Source organism: Neofelis nebulosa, chromosome 4, assembly GCF_028018385.1.
Source record: "Neofelis nebulosa isolate mNeoNeb1 chromosome 4, mNeoNeb1.pri, whole genome shotgun sequence".
NCBI classification, from domain to species: Eukaryota; Metazoa; Chordata; class Mammalia; order Carnivora; family Felidae; genus Neofelis; species Neofelis nebulosa.
In genome coordinates, this window is record NC_080785.1 from 73,057,911 (window position 1) to 73,081,756 (window position 23,846).

At 35.2% G+C, this 23,846-nt stretch overlaps 1 protein-coding gene across 3 annotated transcripts in view; it reads right to left on the reverse strand.

Annotated features, from left to right (window-relative positions):
* The window catches only part of VPS50 (VPS50 subunit of EARP/GARPII complex), a 133,372-nt gene that overhangs the window by 31,795 nt on the left and 77,731 nt on the right, over positions 1-23,846 (reverse strand). For all 3 annotated transcript variants that reach the window (XM_058725087.1, XM_058725086.1, XM_058725085.1), the window contains 4 exons: positions 14,720-14,810; positions 11,705-11,881; positions 8,229-8,347; positions 5,755-5,861 (listed from right to left, as the gene is read on the reverse strand). In XM_058725087.1, the coding sequence (XP_058581070.1) occupies positions 5,755-5,861; positions 8,229-8,347; positions 11,705-11,881; positions 14,720-14,810 (494 nt within the window). The remainder of the gene's footprint in view (positions 1-5,754; positions 5,862-8,228; positions 8,348-11,704; positions 11,882-14,719; positions 14,811-23,846) is intronic.

Consider the following 23,846-nt stretch of genomic DNA (forward strand, 5'->3'; position numbering starts at 1 on the left):
AGGAGGGTTCCTGGCTTTGTGAGAGAATTCAAGAGCAAGCCACTTAGAGGAAGGGACAAGGATTTATTAAATATAAAAGTAAGCAAGGAACTACTTCACAAAGTAGTAGTCTCTCCTCCCAGGTGAGAAAGAGGACCCCGCCCCCCTCTTTTATAAGTTTTATTTAAATTAGCTAACCATATAGGGAGGGGTTTACTCTTTAACTTAGGGTTTATCATTCACATTGGGCAGTTTTTCCATTGTTTTAGGGTTATGGAATTACCCACAGGAAGCAATTTTAAGAAAGTCCAGCCTGTGTAGCTTTTTATTGCTGGAAAGAGTGAGGCTTATGGTTTTCCATGAGTCTGATCTTGTGACTCTTTTTATGACCTGCTGCTGACTTTTAGGTTAAGGGTCAGTCTAGAATCAAAATGGCTATACTTTGGTCAACTTGTCTCCCTAGCCTCCCTTCCCTCCTGCCTCAAGATGACTAAGAAAAGCATCTCTTCCCAAATGATCACCTGCAAGAAGTTCTTATTCCTGTTTCCAGTCTATATTATCACCTCTGTGAACTTCGTCCAGGTGTAGGAATCAACATTCCTGATTTCCTTTACCAGTTGTGAAGCATGAAAAGAACTTACTGGCTCTGGGAACAGACAATCTGGGCTCTACTAGTTAGCAGCTATGTGACATTAGGCAAGTTATTTACCTCTGGGCTTTAATTATTTGGTATATAAAAGGGGTATTGTAAAGAATTCATGAGAGGGGCGCCTGGGTGGCTCAGTCGGTTAAGCGTCCGACTTCAGCTCAGGTCACGATCTCGCAGTCTGTGAGTTCGAGCCCTGCGTCAGGCTCTGGGCTGATGGCTCAGAGCCTGGAGCCTGCTTCCGATTCTGTGTCTCCCTCTCTCCCTGTCCCTCCCCCGTTCATGCTCTGTCTCTCTCTGTCTCAAAAATAAATAAATGTTAAAAAAAAAAAAAAAAAAGAATTCATGAGAAAATGTGTGTAAAGTGTTTACGTGGCCTATAATAAGGGAGCAAGAAATCTTAGCTACTGCTATCATTTTAAAATAATTATAGTTATGACGAATGCAGGAAGGGAGAAGTACAGAGTGCTAGGTAAAGAAACTTAGGGGCGCCTGAGTGGCTCAGCTGGTTAAGCAACCGACTTCAGCTCAGGTCATGATCTCAGAGTTCATGGGTTCGAGCCCTGTATGGAGCTCTGTGCTGACAGCTCAAAGCCTGAAGCCTGCTTCAGATTCTGTGTCTCCCAATCTTTATGCCCTCCCCTCCTCACACTCTGTCTTTCTCTCTCTCTCTCTCTCTCTCTCAAAAATATATACACATGAAAAAAAAAAAAAAAAAGAAACAAAGAAAAGAAACCTAACCTCATGAGGAAACGCAAAAGAAAGAGCACCGTTTACATTATCATCCTAAAATCTAGACTGTGGGTCCTGCATACTCATGGAGAGGAGACACAGAGGGACTGGCAAAGAAACCAACCAAGGAACAAGATGGAGGAGAACTATACAAGCAAGAGGAACAGTGGGCCTGCCTTACCCAGCTCATCAGCACAGAGAACAAATATTTTAAAATATTTCACATAAATAACAGAGCAATTACCACATGAAAGCTGGCCCAGGGAAAATCATTTAGAGAGCCACACTTTTACACAGAGGAACAAATTCAAGGGTACAGAGAAGGTGCTGTGTGTGTGTTCCTCCACTGTTGATTCAGACAAAAGAGGAGGAGAAAGTGTTGCTCCAATATTCAAGATTTTAAAAATCAAGGTTTGTCAGTTCAGTATACTGGGCACCTACAAAAGCACTGGCTGAATGCTCTATATGCTGCAGAGATGACTCTGATCGTTCTCATCTGTAGGGGCTGACAAATTGATGGGGAGGAGCAAAACAGAATCTGAGCTGGAAGGATGTTAGCTATTCTTATCACAGCGCACTAAGTTGAAACACCATTAATGGATACAAATAGCACATAAAGGCAAGCTGGAAATGCTATAAATGAGCCATAAAGGAAAGGAAAAGTTAGTTCAGCTCATAAAATTTAGAAAAACACACTGAACAATGAACTGAAGACCACAGTCTATTACCTAAGTCTTTAACTACCAGCTTTTATTCTATCATTTCATTGTTATTTATTTTTATTCTGTAGTTTGAATATTCTATTTCAGCCTCCCAAATCTCCTATATGATTTTCTTGCACATTTTGCTGAAGGATGACACTTCTTGGGTCATCCTCTCAAAATATCATGTTGTATATAGAGCTATCAGCTCAGAAAGTGTTTTAAAACTGTTTAAAAGTATTTCATATAAATAACAAAATGTAAGTATCTTTTAGAGAAACAAAAATATTGGAATGTAATCTAAATTAAATAATGACATATTTTTTTCCTTAAACATTACATATCAAAATATTAAAGTTTCTGAGATAACTTTATTCTGGTTTCATGTTAAGTCTGGATACATGACGTGCTGGTGTGTTATGATTTTCAGCTGCTAAAGTAATGTAATAAATAATTTTATCCTAAGGTCTGTAGTTTTGATAAGCATGGATTTTGGCAACCTGACTTCTGCCCCTCTCAAACCTATCATACCTGCTCAAGTGAGACCTGCCTCCAGGAGAAGAAAATCTTGAATAGGAAGCCTATCTCAGTGATGAGACACATTCCTTAAAATTTCTCTACCTCTGCAAGAAATTGTCAGGTTGACAGAATTTTCTCTTTACTCAAGCAAGCATTCTGATTAGTTCTCTGCACTTATGAAAGGCTCCCTGGGCTTTTCTAACAGATTTAGGTACCACCTAGGGCTGGGAAACCCCATTAACACTTTTTTGTTTAATCTCTCCTAATTACCTGCCAAATAAATACTACTTGAAAAGGACATTTTGAATATGCCTTTAATGTTCTAAAATGTGCCTCCCAACTATTGAATAATTAGTTCCTTCATCTTCCCAGGCACCCAAAATTAATCAACCTTATTTACACAACTGTACTTCTGGCTTTGTAAGAAGAGACATTACCTTTGCGGGTTTATTATCTTCAAGCACCTCTATAGCATTTACTGGTTGGAGACCCCTTAGTGAGTGGTTCTCTTAAAGTTCTATTTTATGAATATGTACAAACTGAAGATAAAGACATCCCAGGGAGAGAAAGCGGTAGGCATAAAAATCTATGGGAGGGAATAATGGAAGCACCTAATCCCAGCCCTAAATGGGAAGATGTGAGAGTTAAAATAGCATACTAGGCATTGTTTACTAATTGCAATTCTAGTAAAAGATCTGGTGGTGGTGAAGGCTGAAATTACAATCGTCAGATTCTCTTCACTGAGTAAGGTTTTATTCAGGACTGTCTGCTTTATAGGGTTGACATACCAAAAGCCCGTTAGAACACAACTTTCCCCCCATTTCTTAAATCCACTATTAGAAAACAATGTCCACTATGTCAATCAGTAATCCTTCTATAAGAATTTGTTGTTACTGACTTCTGAATTTAGCACCAATAGCACATTTCTATCCATTTCTTACATAATGAGAATTGCAGAATGCAGTTTTTCATTTCCTTATGTCTGCTAAGAAGTGAAGATTTGCATCTGTTGTCTGCATTTAACTGAATGAAACATGATTTGCCCCCCTCCTCAATTTTGTTTTAGCCTTATATTTGATTTACTTCTACTAAATATATGTCTTTTAGAGTAAAAGTAGTTGATAACCTCTAGTTCTTTTTGAACTAGGTGAGGTTAAAAATATAAACTATCACTAAATGGGAGTGATTGTATTATTTTCCCCATTTATCCCAACCCACTCCCCTTCCCTGTAAGAAGATTATGCATCCTCCTCTACTGCTCTGAACCTGTAGTGCCTTCCTGGGCACAAGTGTACCTCTCTCTCCAATAGTCAAGCCTGACTTGCCATGGCCAGTGACATATGTCGCAGGAAGTCAGTGTGCCACAGCAGGGTGGAAGCCTTAAGGGTCATAACATGGACTGACTCCTGCTCTTTTCCCCATGTTCCAAATTGGTACTATTCTCTCAGCGTGAATCTCAGAATGACACATGAAACAGATCGAAGGTGATCAGGAGCCAATACACATCATGTAAACTTTTGTGGCTGAAAGCCACTGATGTGTTAGGGTGATTTGTTCCTTCAACACAACCAGGCAAAAGATGACTTCATTAAACTACATCTCTCAAGCAGTGTGTTCAGACACCAGAAACTACAGTGAGTCCAGAAAGCTGAGGAGGATGACAAGGATTTTGGAATATTTGTCAGTGGGAACTACATAAGGGAAATGAGCACACTGACCCTAAAGAAAGAACTGGTGGAGCATACAGAAAGGAAGGACAGTATAACTACCACCCAGACCTGAAAAGTGATCACAGGGAAGAATAGGAGAAAAAAGTATAGACTTACTCTTTTTACTTTTAAAGGCATAACTAAGACCAACAGATAAAATTACAGAGAAAAAGAAATTTTGATTTATCACAAGGAAGAGATTTCTACCAATTAAATCAGTCTAATAGTTGAATGAGTAGTCTTGCAAAATAAGACGTACAGTCACTCACTGTGAGACATGAAACAAAAGCTAGGTGACCACCACAAATTAGGGGCATTAAAGAAAGAAATCCTAGTTTTATAGGAATTTATACCAGATAGATGACCTCTCAGAACCCTTCCAGTTCTGGTTCTATAAATTCTAGACAGGAACTCATAATGCTATGTTCAGTTAGCTCTCTTGGATAAAGAAGAAAGGCTAATTACCCTGGCAATAATCAGCCAAAAACCACTTTAGAATCTGGTCATTTTTTGGTGTGTCATAAAAATATACAAATTTTTCTTTTCCTCTCAATTCATTATTACTTTTCCACTATTTTTCGTAAAGGAAATGGGACTTCTAAGAAACATTTTGTCTACTTTGCCCTATTCATTAATGAAATTTAGAAATTATCTTCAAGAATACAGACCATTTTATCAGAGTCAAGAGTAATCAAACTAGGCAGCAGGATATTATCATCTCCATATAGAATACAGAGGGTTTGTTGTTGTTGTTGTTGTTGTTGTTGTTGTTGTTGTTCTAGAACACCATTAAAATTCCTGACTGGTATAGATAACTTAATTAATTTGAGAAGACATCTCTATAACTTATATGTCAAATGTACAGACTTATTTGTGAGACATAAAGGTTAGGATGGCATATAAAATGTTGAAATGTTGAATGTTAAAAATTCCACATCATCTTCAAACCGAAGTATTTTAAATGACATTTCTTCACGTTATTTGCTTTCTACAAAATCATCAATAAAGGTCTTATCTGTAATAAGAATAACTCTTTCTATGGTGTGAACATTTAGCTCTTGTGTCTGAAAATGCCAGAGAATCACTCTTCACTCTGTCTGTGTGACAGGAAGATTGTGAAGATCAATGAACTAAGCACAACATAGTGTAAATGTGAAATGGGTACTATCATCATCCTACACACACCTCTAATTCACATAGAGAATTTTTCATTACATACCAAATAACTGGAATATTTTAGAAAAAGTAGAAGACACAAATACAAAGTAGTTAACTGAAAAAGAAAAACTGACATTAATATTAGTATTATACTATTTGAAACAATTATGATGAGAAAGCATTGACCTCTAACAGTCTTAAAACCTTCCTTGTGGTAAGCATTGAAGTGTACAATGAAAACCCCAATAAAAGTAACAAAAGTAGACTAATTTAACTAACAATGTTTTTTTTTAAAGGTGTAGCTACTTACCAACAAGTCTTATTACATTCAGTGTTGTATTTGTTAAGATGGGTGCATTCACTTTATTTAGACTGTAATCTGATTTCTTCCTGCTTTTTAAAGTTTCCCTAGAAACGCTTAATATGGAAAAACAAAACAGAGTTGCAATTAGGGTTGTCAACTAGTAAATCAGTAAGTTATTGAGATTAGGATCTATCCTCCATTCCTAATTAGTTATGAAAAATGTTACCATGTATCAGGTAGGGATATAAAGATTATCTCCTGTCCTTACAAAGTTTACAGTCTAGAGGAGAAGAGTAATTCATAAACAGAGAACTAAAGTACTATACTCTATTTCTTTGATTCAAAGACATTAATTAACCACTTTAAAAAAAGCTATGTTACTTTAAAAAATAGATGTTTCGGGGTGCCTGGGTGGCTTGGTTGGTTAAGCGTCCGACTTCAGCTGAGGTCATGATCTCACACTCCGTGAGTTCGAGCCCCGTGTCGGGCTCTGTGCTGACAGCTCGGAGCCTGGAGCCTGTTTCAGATTCTGTGTCTCCCTCTCTCTCTGCCCCTCCCCTGTTCATGCTCTGTCTCTCTCTGTCTCAAAAATAAATAAACGTTAAAAAAAAAAAAATAGATGTTTCAGGGAAATTCTGTATCAAATGTACCAAACATCCTGATTTCAGACTTATAAATATGAAAACATAGAATCTAAACCTAATATCTAAAACATAAGGTATAATGACAGAGTCTTGGGTTAGGTATGACACTAGGTTCAAAGAAAAAGTAGAACTTATGTGATAAGTACAGAAAAAAAGGGGACACAGAGGTAAAAGAAGAGAGTGTGCTCAGAGAAGCATAAAGAGTTCACAATGCCAGCATGGAGAATGCGTGGGCTGAGGGAAAAGTGGTAAGAAGAAAGGTAAAGGCCAGGTCACTGAAGGCAATCACATCTAAAGAGTATGAACCTTAACCTGAATACAAATCTTAAGCAGAAAAATGACATGATCAAATTTTTAGATTAAGAAAAAAAAAATCTACATTTGTATCCAAGAATGGATTAGGAGGGGGTAAAACTAGACACAGGTAGCCAAGGTAAGGGGGCTGATCCAATGATCTGGCACAGAGATGATTTTTGCATGAATTTCGATGATATCAGTGAAATACAAGACATTTTGATAAATTCTAGAGACACTTTGAGGTTGGAATTGGTAGTAATTGATTGAATGCAGGTTGTAGTTCACATTATTCATACTTCTTAGTGGTAAGTTAGGTGGGTAACTGCATAACCCTACAAAAAAATGCAAGTATATACACACATATACTGGCAGACACTATCTTACATGTTCATTTCAATTAGAGCTTTCCTTGTAGCCAAAATATACTCGAAATATCCAGTGAAGAAGTCCAACAACACAATTCTACTTGGTTCATAACAGATCATAGATGGGAGATATTTAAACATCATATATATGTGAAAAAAAATGGAAACAATTTTTGACATTAAAATATCCATTACCACACAAATAGATCATTTTTGAGGAGAGAAATTATATTGATTAGGGTTTCAAATTAAATAGGTACTAACTAGGTACTTTGGGGGTAAAAAGTAGGGCAGAATGTACTTAAATCTATCATTAAGAATAAAGTATATTTGCAGTCACTAAATGTCTGATGCTCAGTCATGAAATTAACTCACTCACATCTAAGAATCAGCCCATTTAAGTGGGAGAAGGTGACAAAAAATTCTTATGTAATTATCATAGTTTTTGAACAGGACAGTTTATCATAGAAACAAAACAATGAAGGAACCTTAACAGAAGGCCCAAATATATTTGTAAATGTAATTGACATCGGAAAAATGAGTGGAGACTCTCTGCATTTACTAGATTGAGGCAGAAACTCCACATACAGAACAAATGACTACTTTCCTCCTTGAGTTTTTTTTTTCCTTTTTTTTAATGTTTATTTTTGAGAGAGAGCGAGAGAGAGAGAGCACGCGCGCGCGAGCGAGCATGAGCGGGGGAGGGGCAGAGAGAGAGGGAGACACAGAATCTGAAGCAGGCTCCAAGCTCTGAGCTGTCAGCACAGAGCCCAATGCGGGGCTCAAACTCACAAACCACGGCATCATGACCTGAGCCAAAGTCAGATGCTTAACTGACTGAGCTACCCAGGTGCCCTTCCTCCTTGAGGTTTTTTTAACTTATGTGAAGCAGGAACTGCCTCCAAAGACAGCTCTGATTTTATAAATCAAAAGTTTGTTTTTCTGCAAAAACCACTGCTCTCTAAATTAAGAGCCCTTTGATTATGCCCAATATAAAAAATAAAAACTATTTTTTTAACCTTGCAGGAATCATTTAAAAACATATCAACTTGTCACATGACATCATAACCTACAGAAATATTTAATTTTTGTTTTTTGTTTTTTCTTAACCCTTAAAGGAAATACTGTATTTAAAAGCACAACATAGAAAAGCATACAATCTAAGAACAATTACCTTTTCACAGGTGCATCACCTGTCTGTTCATCCACATAATCTCGTTTTAGCTCCTCAGGAACATCACTGTCACTGTCATACTCCTGATAGGCACTTTTTTCTTGTTCATCAGATTCATACTGAAGAAAACACAGTATATTCAACAATGGGTATGAACAGCCAACCTTTCTTGGAATCTTTCAACACAACAAAAGTATCCAATTTTTAAGAAGTAGTTTATGGAAGAAAGTTCTTAGTAATTCATTTTTAATTTTGCCATCAAGAACCATAGTAATCATTTCCATTTTCTCCATCATCCACCTTAACCAGCTCAAAAGAAAAAAAGGAAAATAAGATACAAACATTATACCTACAAAAGTTTCTAAATGTCTCCTAAAAAATCAAATCTCCACATAAAGAAAACAAACAAACAAAAACAAGAATCCTGATAGCTCTCAGGAGAGGAAAAGAGTGTATATTTGACTAAAAACAAAAAAATCTCATCTCTTCCTCCAAGTCATTTCATGATACTTCCATTTTGCTAATTCATTATAAAGAGGTTGAGTGTACAATTCTGGCACTCTGGAAGTGTTAATTCAGCGTAATAAACTCTTACAGCACACATGCTAATGTTCTAATTTATTATGAGGAGATTTAATTCCAAGGGTGGCTTAGAAAATTATGCTTAGTACCATGGGACTAATGAGAGCAAGGGCAAAAATGGTGGATTTCCTCTTGAGAGGAAGGGTGCCTATCTAACCTTTTCATCATCTTTATGGCACCATGGCCCAGTGCCAGCATGGGAGAGGACAGTGGAGTCCAGACTCAGGAAAGAAAGCAGTTGCAGCAATAGCATTATCGCTTAATATTTTAAGTTAGTATGATTAAATAATGGCTAACATTTCTTCAGTGTTAAGTGCTAAGTGTTTTCATGAATTTTCTCACTGAATCTTCAAAACAATTCTATGACAAAGTTTTATCCCCATATTCCAGTTGAGGAGACCAGTATAAAGACAACATGGAAAGAAATTGGTCCCCTAATTCAACACATTTTTTTGAAAGTCGAAAGCAGTGGGACAGGCCATAGTAAGATCTCGACCTTAACTCTCAAGAACTTATGTGGTACCTAGAAAGATTAGATCACATATTAATAACAGCAAACAAGAATTCTATAGGCATTCTTACCCACTTGTATACAATGTGATCGTGATAACATTCAGAAAGGTAATTCACACACACCAGGACATTCTGGTTATAACAACAGAGCTTCATGATTCCACAGTACAAGAGATCCTCATTTTTAAGGATTCTGTGTTTGCAAACTTCCCTACTTGCTAAACTTTATTTGTAACCCCAACATTCACGACACCTTCACTGTCAACCATGGATATGCATAGAGTATGCAGAAACTTTTGAGTTACCCAAAATGCACATTCCTAGCTGAAGGCAAACAAAGTAATGCTCTACCTTTTTGCCTCATCTATCTTACTTTCTTTTTTTTAGAAATTGTATTTATTTTATTTTAAAATTTATTAAAAAAAATTTTTAATGTTTATTTTTGAGACAGAGTGTGAGCAGGGGAGGGACAGAGAGAGAGGGAGACAGAATTCAAAGCAGGCTCCAGGCTCTGAGCTGTCAGCACAGAGCCAGACACAGGGCCCGAACTTATGAACCGCGAGATCATGAGCTGAGCCGAAGTCAGACACTCAACCGATTGAACCATCTAGGCGTCCCTTTAAATTTACTTGAGAGAGAGAGAGAGAGAGAGAGAGAGAACACGAGCAGGGGAGAGGGACCAGAGGGGGAGAGAGAGAGAGAGAGAGAGAGAGAGAGAGAGAGAGAGAGAGAGAGAGAGAATTCTAAGCAGGCTCCATGCTCAGCATGGCACCCAATGCGGGGCTCAATCCCATGACTCTGGGATCATGGCTTGAGACGAAATCAGGAGTCAGATGATCAACCGACTGAGCCACCCAGGCATCCCTTCATCTCTCTTACTTAAACAATGTCCATTTCACTGTCTATTTAGTGCCACATTAAAAAAATATCTGTGCTTTTTGCTGGTGATTTCACTGTTTAGAATGGCTCCTAAGTGTAGGACTAAAGTTTTGTCTAGTGCTCCTGAGCACAAGACTGTAGTATATCTTATAGTAAAAATACATGTGTTAGATAAGCTTCGTTCAGGCAGGAATTATAGTGCTGCTGGCTGTGAGTTCAACGTTAATAGACCAACATTTTATATTAACTTAGATGTCTTTAAGCAAAAACATACATAAAACAAGGTTATACATTGATCGGTTGATGAAAATGTGACCAAAGGCTCACAGGAACTGAATCCCGTATTTCACCTAGGAACAATGGTTCTGTATTTACTAATTCAGCGTTCAGAGGGACTTTATAGACCACAATTGACACGAATAATGAGAATCAAATGCTATGTGAGATTCAATTAACAAATCATCAGTACAGGTGGATATATTATTTCAAAATGTTGAAAAGACTTTTAATTCCTCTCAGTTTAGTCTGCTTTATAGAGGCAAAGTGTCACCCAGAATTACTAAATTACAAATGTAAGTACGGCTTCCTATGAAATAATTTCTACTTTATGATAAAACATAACAAATGGTATACTTTCATGGCAATGTTTTTTTAAATTATATCTTCACTAAACAAAAAATAAAAATGCCAAAACTAAAATACACACACAATTTCAACAGATTTTTGTCAAATCTGAACAGTTTCACTTCGGCTTCATTAAATCTAAAATAAAAATCATACAGGGTCCGTCTGGAAGTGATGAAGATGAGAAGAACCCATCCAAATTAAAAACTGTATAAACACAGGTAACTGTGAAGTAAGCATTCCCTCACTGTAAATATAGGGAAACGGAGGATCACAAAGTTAAAATAAGTTGCCAAGGAACACACATCTAATAAATAATAAAGGTGATATTCATTCCAACTGCCTTCAAATCCTTTCCATTAACTCACACAAACTCTGGTTTATATTATGTTTTTTGAGCTGTTCAAAGTGTTAAAACATTGTACTTCTAAACATCCCGGCCAGGTAACCAAGCAAGACATTACTCTCTCAAATAAAGGAACATGGACAAAATCATTCAGGTGCCCAAGAGAGAGGATGAGAAGTAAGTGCAGATGATCTATTCCCTCATCCATCTATCCAACAAATCACATAAATATGCAGTGAAGAAACTACCCCTACCTGATTCAGTAATCTAGTAAGAACATACAGAAATCTAATAAGAGCACAAAATAAACATAAAGGCAAAATGTATTCTTCAAAAGGACATTTTCAACAGAGCATACTATAAAGCCATTACTGTACAAGTGTTATCGCAGGTATATAAGCATATAGGTAGGAAGATGGGTGGTGAATGGATAAATGGGTCTGGCCAATCACCTTGCTCCTTGGGTAGAGAACACTTTTCAATAAGAAAATCTCACTTACATTCCACAATAGGTTTTAAAAACACTACATACCCCATTAGAAGCCAGGACATCTTCTGTTTCTTCATCTTTATGGTTGGCCTGAATTTCAAATGGATTCCCATCACTACAGTACTGCTCAAACAAGGTCACTGTTTTTGAAGAAGTTGAGGCTGGCTGCTTACTAGGTGAAACTGATGGGGAACGAGACTGTTCCATGAATTTAAATTCCTAGACATTAAAAAAAATGAGTCAGATATCTTTTAGCAACAACAATAAAATTCAAGTACATAATATATTCCATCAATGTACATGCAGAGTTAGAGAAAAAAAAAATTAAACCTGATTCTTCAGGTTATTCACTTTTAAATCTTCAAAGTTGTCTGAAAACACAAACTTGAAAATATATGCTCAAAGTTTTCCCTAAAGACAACTCAGGTGCTGATATCACTTTAAAAGCATTACCTAAATCAAGCTACTTTTGGCTTACTTTATGGAACTGCACAGAAAGTTTTTGAAAACAACTTGAATTTGAATAATTCTAAAAAATTTCACATAGCACCAAAGACCTAGCAGAATATGGTTTTAATCAATAAAAAGGCCACAATAAAAATTGTTAGGTCAGACACCTTGTATACTTATATGTTTACACCATTTGAGATATTCTACAAAAATACATCAAAATCTTTCTTTGTTATATTGCACTGAAGAACTTAAAAACTTTCATTCTATAAACTTGCATTTATTTTTCTTCATATATCTAGAAGCAGATAACACAAACACACATACTGAGGTCAAATGATAACATCTTCTAGACCTAAAGCTTGCCATTAATCAATTATATTCCATTAACTTCTTACATATGTTGGGAATGTCACCTGGCTTCTCTGTGCCTCAATTTCCTCACCTATAAAATGAGAGAGTCAATCTACAGTAAGAGAACCACAATGCTAATGCTAAAGAGTTGTAGCACCCAGCACAAATCATGCATTTCCCATAAGAGGAAACTGAGGTAGTCCAGAGGGATTCAGTGCTGAGTTCAAGATCACATTGCTTATTAGTGGAAAAGATGGAATAATCTTCAAAGTTTATTTGAATTCCAAATCTCTTGATTTGATGATTTTTCACAAAAATTTGGTAATTTTGCAATTTGGTAATGTTTTTAATATTTTTAATATTAATACTAAATTTCACATTTTTCATATTCAAAGATAATATTCTTAAAAATTACATAGGCTTGTTAAATTTCAAATGATGTGTTTATTTTCTTTTTAAATTGCAACTACACATTAAATCAAATTCATAATAATGCTTAAAAACAATGCCATTATTTTTATCATTCTAAACAAGGGAAGACGCTAAATTAATGAGATGATTTTTTAAACCAAATCTATAGTACATGTGTCAAGTGAACACGATCTCATTTGTGAATAGTTTTTAAAGTAACTACTTTTTAAAATAGTTGTTAGAACCCTTAACATGAGCTCTACTCTCTCTTTTTTTAAAGATTTTAAGTATTAATCTCCACACCCAACATGGGATTTGAACCCACAACCCTGAAATCAAGAGTTGCATACTTCACCAACTGAGCCAGCCAGACACCCCTAGAACTACTGTCTTAAGAAAACTTTAAGTGCATAATAACAGTACTTTTAACTATAGGCAAAATCTTGTACAGTAGATCTGTATCCACCTTGCAAAACTGAAAATTCAAGGTAACTACTTTAAAGGAGATAATGTTCAATTGGATAGAAATATTTCAAATGTATCTTGTAAAAAAATTGTTTTATATTTACACAAGTACATGTGCTTATATACACAAACATAATTTGATAGTTAAATACAAATTCAAACAAAATTATTTAAGTAGGGATTCTAAAAATCAATGCTAGAATTCTAAATAATGTTAAGGAATCATATTAAGATTTTTAAAATAATGTTAAAATCAATGTTAATTTTGCTGTCTTTCAAGCATTTATTAATCAACACATTTCATTGTATTTAATATTTCCACACTAGGAAGGCAATATGACAGAACTGAATAAGGAGTTAGTTCTTAAAAAACCATAAAGACTATCCTTACATAAAACTTCTAATCATGTATTCTTTACATTTATCCAGAATACAAAAGTTGCTTCTAGAATGCCATTCCTTCCAAGGGCAAAAGCTAAACATACTGGATCTTTAATGCAGGGATCTAATTATATATTGTGTTTTGACATTTGGTATTTGTAGATCATCATCTATCACACAAGGAGTATTTATCTACAAGTGTGTTTCAACCAAGGCTTAGAAAACAACTCAATTAATATTTTCATAGATCATATATTCTATAAAGATGCAAGGAATAAATTAACTAATAAAAATTAATTAAGAGTATTTTTTATAAGTACCTCTTTTATTTCTGAGGAATTGTCTCACTACAAGGCACATTTACGAGTTGCAACATAAATTAGGAATCTATTAGTCCCTTTAGGAAACGACAAACAAGGATGCTTGGGTGGGTCAGTAGGTTGAGCATCCAACTCTTGATTTTGGCTCAGGTCATGATCCCAGCATCATGAGATCGAGCCCCATGTCAGTCTCTGCACTGGTGGAGCCTGTTTGGGATTCTCTCTCCCTCCCTCTTTCTCTCTTTCTCTTTAATCCTCTCCCCCACCTGCATACTCTCTGAGCTCTCTGTCTAAAATAAAATTTTAAAATTAAAAAAAAAAAAAAGAAATTACAAATATTCTGTAAATATAAGCTTTTTCATTAAAGACCATCAAAATACAGCTGATTAATTTTCTGCAAAATTTAAATAAATCATTATTAGATCTTCTTCTGAAATCAAAAGAAAAAGATTAGGCAAAAGAGCTTTCCTGAAGTGCATAAACAGAATTTGTAAAAAGAGACAGATTTTGACATCTATAAAAGGATCACTCTTACAAAAGAGGTTTGCTATTAATCACTATTAAGGAAGGAAGGAAGACACTATAATGATTTTATGAATGATTTTTTAATATCTGGGTTTTTTAAAAAAGATGACTAAATAAAAGACAGATTTATTTGTTCCTAAGAAACACTTACGTGAAGTTGCAAAATGCTGAAATTTGACTTAACGGGACAAAGCTCCCAGGTCTCATTCTCTAGAAACATCCTCAATTCATCAAGCCGTGTCCTTAAAAAAAGAAAACACTCCAAAAAGTTAGGAGAAAAGTAAACTGCACACAAGATTTAAGAAAATAAAATTTGATTATAGAATTATCATCATAATCACAATCAACTTTGAGAATCCATTCAAATCAACACAGCAAACACAAACATTTACTTTTACTTGTTACTATCTTATCGTTAAGAGAAAAAAATTCTCAAATATTTACTAAACTCACAATATCTTTATTACAAAAATAATGTACAGGAAATGATATTTTAATTAAGGGATTAAACTAAAAGCTACTCACCAATTCACATACTTAAACTATCCCTAGCTAATTATATATCAATGCCAAAAAACAGAGAAATAATTTACAAAGTTTATGAGATCATTAACACTAATAAATGCTTTATGCTAAACAGCAAAGATCTTAATCATACTTACTAAGCCACAAGATCAAGATGATTATCAGTCTCCAAATATATTTAGCTCAGTCCCTATCTCTACACAGCATTTACAAATTAAATTAGTAAATATGGTACTTATATGGCCAGCACTGCACTAATCATTTACATCATATTGATCTCTTCTTACTTTTTTAATGCTATTGCGGTTTACTATCGTGGATCACATATATATATATATATATATATATATATATATATATATATATATATATATATCAATCATACATTATATAGGCAGTTCCAGAAGAATAACTACTTCTTTCCAGTTGACCCAGGAAACAAAAGGGCCAGTGCCCGCCCCTACTTTTCCCTTCTTGTAACAGCTTCATTGTTATTACTAAACTGCCAAAACCAAAATCTAGATTTTTAAAAAAAATCCACAGGTTCTAAAGTAAAGAGACAATAAATAGGTAAATCTATAAACAGCAAAAACTGCTCCAAATATTAGAATTAACAGAGGGGGACTTTAAGATAACTATTATAATTAAGTTAAATAAAATAGAGAAAAAGAAGTACAAAATGGGTAGAAAAGAGAATTTCAAAGAATTGCAGTAATAAAAACAAAAAGAGAATCAGACATTCTGTAACTGAAAAATATAATCACCTTGAGTTAAAAATTGGTTAAGTAAACAGAAGACAGACAGATTGACAGAAACTATCCAAACTGAAGCATGAATTGAAAACATAGAAGAAGCAACAGAAAAGATCATAAAAGATAGATGAGTCACAGTCAAAACATCTAGTATGCATGCAACTGAATTGAGAGGACAGAGAAATGAACAGAAGCAGTATTTAAGGAGGTAATGGCTGAGAATATTCCAAAAGTGATTGTGCCCGAACCACACACCACATACAAAAATGAACTAAAATGGACCATAGACCTAATGTAAGAACTCAGAACTATAAAAGTTTACAACTCTTACATTTCAACAATAAAAAGACAAATAACCCAACTGACAAATGGGCAAAGGTTTTGATCAGACATTTCTGCAAAGATTTACAAATGACCAATAAGCATATAAAAAAATGTTGAATATCATCAGTCATTAGGGAAATGGAATCAAAAGCATGAGACACCACACCACTGAGACAGCTATACTCAGAGATCGACAATAACAGGTATTGATAAGGATCTGTAGAAATGAGAGCTCTTATACAGTGCTGATGGGAATTTAAAATGGGGCAGCCACTTTGGGAAACAGTTTGGGGGTTCTTCAAAACATTAAGCGTGGAGTTACCACTTAACCTGGGAATTCCACTCTGTATTGGTTTCCGGTGCTGCTGTAACAAACCACCAGAACCTGAGTGGCTTAAAGCAACAGAAATTTATTCTCTAACAGCTCTGGAGGCCAGAGTCTGAAACAGTATTCACCAGGTTGCAATCAAGGTGTCAGCAGGGCTATACTCTCTGCAGAAGCTCCAAACATCATCTACAAATGTGTTCCTTGCTTCTTTCAGCTTATGGTGGTTATCACCATTCTATGGTTTGTAGCCTCAGCGTTCCAATCTCTGCCAATCTTCATATTACTTTCTCTGTGTGTGTCTTTTCCTCTGTGTTTGTGTCAAAGCATGAAAAAACTCAACGTGCCAATACTGGCTTTTAAGATGGAAATGGTCGTGTGCAAGGATGGGTGAGCAGCTTCTAAAAGCTGAGGATGTTCCCTTGCTGATAGCCACCAAGAAAATACGGATCTCAATCCTAAAACCATAAGAAACTGAATTCTGCCAACATCCTGAATGTGCTCAGATGTGTATTCTTCCTCAAAGCCTTTTGATTAGAGCCCGGCCCTGCTTACACCTTGATTTTGGCTCTGTGAGACCTTAAAGTTGAGCACCAAGCTGATCCAGACGTCAAACCTCAGAACTGTGACGCAATAAATGGATATTGTTTTAAGCTGTTAAGATCACAGCAATTTATTACCTAATAATATAAAACTATTACAGTGATAAAAGGTACCAACTCAGACAAAAGCAGCTTTAGTAAACCCCTCCTGCATAAGGAGTATACAAAAAATAAGACAGGAAGTAAAAGTATACAATAAAAACACAGAAAGACACTAGAAGGGTAAGACAAAGTAAATGCAGTTAGAAAGTTGGTTCTTACATTACTCTGGAAGTATACTAACCTAAGATCAACTATAACAGAACAGGAGTGCACAGTGAAATGACAGTGACCACTATAAGAATCCATTTTTAAGAAGCTAACTGAAGGAAAAAAAAAAAAACAGTATAAAAGTAAAAAATATGCATGATCAATCCAAAAGAAAGGAGGACAATTAATAAATGAAAAAAGAATAACACTTTTAGAAATAAAACAATATGATGGATTTAAACTCAACTAATGCCAATTGAATACATTAAATGGAAATAGGAAAAACAGTTAAAACAAAATACAAAACTCATGAGACTGTATTTAAAAACAACAGCAACATTGGGGGTGCCTGGGTGGCTCAGTCAATTAAGCGTCTGACTTCAGCTCAGGTCATGATCTCAAGATTCATGAGTTCAAGCCCCATGTCGGGCTCCATGTTGACAGCTCAGAGCTTGGAGCCTGCTTCGGAATCTGTGTCTCCCGCTCTCTCTCTGCCCCTCCCCTGCTTGCTCTCTCTCTCTCTCTCTCTCTCTCTCAAAAATAAATAAACATTAAAAAAAATAATAAAACAACAACACAACAAAACAAACTACATGCTATTTACATGAGATACACTTTAAATGTAAGGCCATAATTAGACTGAAAGTAAAAATTACACAGAAACATGATTTCTTAAAATTATGAAATAAGGTGGAATTTTTTTATCAAAATTTTTTCTTCACCTACTGTGATGATCTTTATGGTATTTTTCCTATATCCTGTTAGTAAATTAAATTAATTTTAAATATTTAGTCAACCTTATTCTCCCTCTTAAACATTATCTGTTTGTGATGTTATTATCCTTTTTAGGTATCACTGAATGCAATTTGCTAATATTTGTTTAGAAGTTTTACATCTATATTTTTAGGAGATACTAGCCTATAATTTTTCTTTTTGTAATGTCCTTGTTACGTTTTGGTACCAGTGCTATGATGAACTCATAAACTACATTATGAAGCATTCCCTTTTCCTCTATTCTCTGAAGGAGTGGTGTTGATTTTTCCTCCTTAAGTTGGGTAGAATTTACCAGGAAAGGCAGCAGGCCTAGAGATGGAAATGTTTTATTTTTTTTTAATTTTTTTTTTAACGTTTATTTATTTTCGAGACAGAGAGAGACAGAGTGTGAATAAGGGAGGGGCAGAGAGAGAGGGAGACACAGAATCTGAAACAGGCTCCAGGCTCTGAGCTGTCAGCACAGAGCCTGACGCGGGGCTCGAACTCACAGACCATGAGATCATGACCTGAGCCGAAGTCGGCCGCTTAACCGACTGAGCCACCCAGGCGCCCCGAGATGGAAATGTTTTAAAGTGCATATTCAACTTCTTTAAAATACATATGTCTATTCAGATTTTCTGTATTTCATTTTGTTACCTTATTAAATTTCGTTTTATAAGAAACTTGCTCTTTTCATCTACATTGTCAATTTCATTAGCAGAAGGCTGTTCCTATCATTTTATTACATATCTATATTACTAAACATTTACTGTATTCTTTTTTTAATCGAAGTATAGTTGACACCCTATTATATTTTTAATGTCTAGGATCTATAAGTACCCTCTTTTTAAATGCTGATATTGAAAATTTGTTTTCTTTTTTTTTGGCTCAGTCTTGCTAGTAGTTTTATAGAATTTTACTATACATTTGCTTTCTATTTCAGTGATTTCTGCTCTTATCATTTTTCTCCCTCTGTTTCTTCTTGTTTAATTTGCTGTCATCTTTGTAAGTTTTTGAAAGTGAAGTTAAGTGTACTGATTTTCAAACTTTCTCCTTTTCCAAAAACATGAACTTAAAGCTAGAAACTCTCCACCCTCTGCTTTAGGTGAATCCCACAATTTTGATGTCATGGTTTCATTATTATTCATTTAAAAAGATTTTCTAACTTCCAATATGATTCTTCTTTGACCACTAAAAATAGGTTGCTTAATTTCCAAAAACTGGTAGGTTTTTCTTGTTACCTCTCTGTTACTTATTTCTAGTTTAATTTCACTGTGGTCAGAGAATATAATCTCTGTAATTTCAATCCTTTGACATTTTTTAAGTACTTGCTTTATGGCACAACAGATGATCAATTTTGATAAACTTCCTGTGTGCTCTTGAAAAAAATACATATTCTGTAATTGTGTGTGTCTCTCTCTCACACACAAACACAAATGAGGCGAATGTTGGTCAAACACATATCCTTAGTGATTTCTTGTCTGCCTTCATTATCAATCATGAAAAGTGGTATATAAAAAAATCCTATCATTATAGAATTGTCTATTTCTCCTTTTAGTCTGAATATTTTGCTTTATATGTTTAAGAGTTATGTCAGTAGGGGCATACAAATTTAGAATTATTGTTCTTCCTAATGAGTAACCCCTTATTATTATGAAGTATTCTCTTTATTTTTAGCAATACTTCTTGACTTAAAGTCTACTTTGTCTCTTAGGAATTTCTTTAATCTAATACAAAGTATCTACAACCGACTACCACAAATATGATACTTAACAACAAAGCACTGCACAATTAAGACACCCCCCACACACACTTGTCATGACTTGTATTCAAAACTGTGCTAGAGGTCTTAACCAGTACAAAGATCAGAAAGGAATACATAAAACCATCATTATTCACAAATGACATAACTGTATACACAGAAAATTCAAAAGAATCTCCAACTATTAGATTTAATAAAATGCTAATTTAACCACCAGATCACAGGAATTTCAGGTCAACATACTAAGTCAATTTATATATGTATATGTGTGTGTGTGTGTGTGTGTGTGTGTGTGTGTGTGTATGCATATGTGCAAGAAACAACTGGAAACTTTAAATACAAATCAAAACTCAAAACAGCATAAAAAAGACTTTAGAGAATGTTCAAAAACAGGCATGACTAATCAACAGTGATAGAAGTCAGAACAGTGGTTACCTCTAAGGATGGTTTTGACTGGAAAATTGTGTATCTTAATCTGGGTAGTTTATGTGGTATACACATATGTAAAAATTTATGGATTTGTCCATTAAGATGTATGTACACTTTAATATTACACTTTAATATTTTTTTCAAAAGATAAATCCTTAATAATCCTCTCACTCCACTCCCTAAATTGTCTGCAATAAAGGCAGGCTTATTTTAAAAATATGGACACCAGGGGCCTTAGGAAATGTCAATCCAATTATGAAGGGTCGCAAGGTCATGACTAGGAGGCAGCAGAGAGAGGGTCCTTTATTTCCAAATCTTATTCTTTTCATTGCACTGTAGTTGAAAAATCTACTTATTTTGTGACTATAAATGATAAATTGGTTAATATTGTCCAAATTGATTCATTAGAGCCACAGAAAACTTCCTTTACACCTTTTTGCCCAAGAACATTTTACACAAATTGGAAGATTTGCATTTTACTTCTTTCTTCTATTTTACTCTACTAATACACACAAAGAATAGCAGTTATGATGAAAAAGCAGTGTGTATACAAACTACAAACTGCAATCAGATGCTGAATAACAGATATGACTGCAGACACATTACTTGAAGAGCAATCCTAGTTATTACTATTTAAGCAGTTCAGGTGCCCTCTGTGTCTTTTAGAAATAAGATACAAGTAGGATACAAAGAAGCTTCTGTGGCATACAAAAGAACAGGTACAATTAAAACGAAGTTTGAAAGATTGTAAAGGGCAAATATAGTAAAGAAGAACAATGACCAATCTGAGAAGCATCTCAAATGTACTGACCTCTGAATTAAAGGAAAAAAAAAATCCATGAATTAGAACTGTGTGATACCCCGATCTTTTATTTAACTTGATAAAAGACTTGATGCAATATAAGGCAGATTCCAAAAACGAATGATAAAAACAAAGACTTCAAAGAAGGTAAAGATGCCAGTACAAGCCCATCATATTTGTAAGAGAAGGAAGTTGATGCTCAGAGAAGAAAACCAAATTACTGAGGAGGTGAAGTTAGTGAGTAGCACAATAGAGGCAGGAACCTAAGGCCACTGATAACACCACACTGCCCCCAAATACTTTACCAGCGGGAAGAAAACTGGAAGTCAATAACAATAGTATAAAGGAGGAGTTTATACTCCTCCTCTTAACAATAGTATAAGTGGAGTTTAATAGTGGTCCACCCACTATTACTGTGTTCTGTTGCAGAGGGAGTTAATCTGACATCAGATATACACCATGAAGATTCTGTTCCCAATTTAACTCAAAAATTTAAGGCCTACTGCATAGAGATGCAAATGTTTTTATTTTTATGTAATCTAATTTACAGTAGATTATTTTAAATGCTAAAAATAATTTATTGGTACCATTATAATCAAATTCAAGAACGTCTGTTTTCTGAAAAATATTTTTCCTATTCTCCCCAGAAATACAGTGAAGAGAGTTGCAACAATATCTCCTATCCCACACACATTCTCTCCTGCGACATGACTTTACCAGTATCCCATCAAATTTCTCTCCTCTTGAATCTGGGCCAACCTCATGACAGGCTTGTATTCCAAGGAATGTGGTAAAAGGACTGTACGACTTTTTTTGTTTGTTTGTTTGTTTGTTTGTTTGTTTTGAGGGCAGGGAGGGAGGGGCAGAGAGAGAGAATCTTAAGCAGGCTCCATGCTTCGCACAGAGCCCAACACAGGGCTCAACTTCACAGCCACTAGATCATGGCCTGAGCCAGTATCAAGAGTCAAACGCTTAACCAACTGAGCCATCCAAGACTACATGGTTTCTAAACATACATCAGAAAAGGCCATGAAGCGTCTACCTGTGTCTTTTGGAAAATTAGTGTTATTGGAAGCCAGCTGCCATATAAGAAGCCCAACCATTCTGAGATCACCATACTGGAAAAGCTACATGCAGGCACTCTGGCTAACAAACCCAACTTTGTACATCCTCCGAGCCACCTCCACCAAGGTACAAGCAAAGGTACCATGCATCCTCCAGTTAAATCACTTGGTCCAGGTAGAAAACAAAGAGAAGTACTGTATATGGATAATAAACTTGGTCCTAGAAACACACATCTTAAAGATACTTTAAAAGTAAATCTTTCTTGGGGAGCCTGGATGGCTCAGTCAGTTAGGCATCTGACTATTGATTTCACCTCAGGTCATGATCTCATGGTTCTGAGATCAAGCCCCACATTGGGCTCCAGGCTGAGTGTGAAGCCTGCTTACTATTCTCTGTCTCCTTCTGCCCTACATGCACGCACGTATGCTCTCTCTCTCTCTCTGTCAAAAATAAAAAAAATAAATAAAACTTTCTTACTCAGGCAATGGGAGAGTTTTTCTCCCTAAAAGGATAGGTGACCACTCCCCTCTTTTAACACCAGTTGCTGGACCTTTAGGATCCTTGAAAATATTTTATAAGATTTGATTATTAGAGTAATTAAAAATTAAAATGCACTTGTTTTAAATAGAATGTTTTGACAATTACATATTCTACATAATTTTTTTGTCATTACTATTTAAATCCAAGAATTTGTGCTTTGGGAATTCTGCAGCATCTGGCAGAAGGATTGCTTCGGATGTATACAAACTTGGTACATGAACATAAAGGAATTTGGGGGAATAAAACCTATATTTTTGTAAGGTAAGAATTCATATTGATATAGACTGTGCTCCCTCATAGTCTCATATAATTTTGCCCTAGAAAAAGATAATTGCATACAGTCTTTTATACAACTATCACAAGCCAACAGGAGCACACTTTATAAACAGAAGATGTTCCACCCAAAGAGTAAAATGCTTCTATTTTCATCTTTTTATTATGCCTACATTTTCAAACCAATAGTCTAAGTAGACTCTAAGTCTGAATAATTTGGTCCAAGAATTTCTTCATTCTCAAAAGCTCTATTTGGTAGTAGAAAACCATGAAACAAATTGTGAGCATATTTTAACATTTTTATTAACAAAATTAAAACCCACTTGATCTGTATTTCACCATGCTTCATTCTGCTTTTCAATATTTATGTAGTATAATTTGATTTGGTGACTAAGACATTAAATTGGCATTTAATAGATTTAGATTCATCACTAGCTAATGCAATGACTTCTGTCAATTCAGTATTATCATACATTGGCATCATTTCTAAACCACCTGTAAAGTTTATCTTGCTTTATAAAGAAAAAGATACACTTCAGAACACATTAATGGTTGGCACTAATTTTACCAAATGATTTTTATTGTAATTTTCTAAATGGCAGCTGTTGGAGAGATAATGACTATAGCCAGTATATAAGCTAGACTTGTTTAGAAACTGGGAGTAGAGAAAAATCTTTAAAAGAAAGTTAAATGTTTACTTTTTAACGTATCCCAACAGCCTAACATACAATGCAGCAAGAAAAAAAGGACAAGATCTGCTGGCAACACTTATGGAGACCTTTTTGACTAGCCACCTCATTTTGCAGTTGATAGAACCAATATCCCAGAGAAGTTAAATGATTTGTCCAATGTCAGGGAGCTGGCAAGCAGCAAAAGT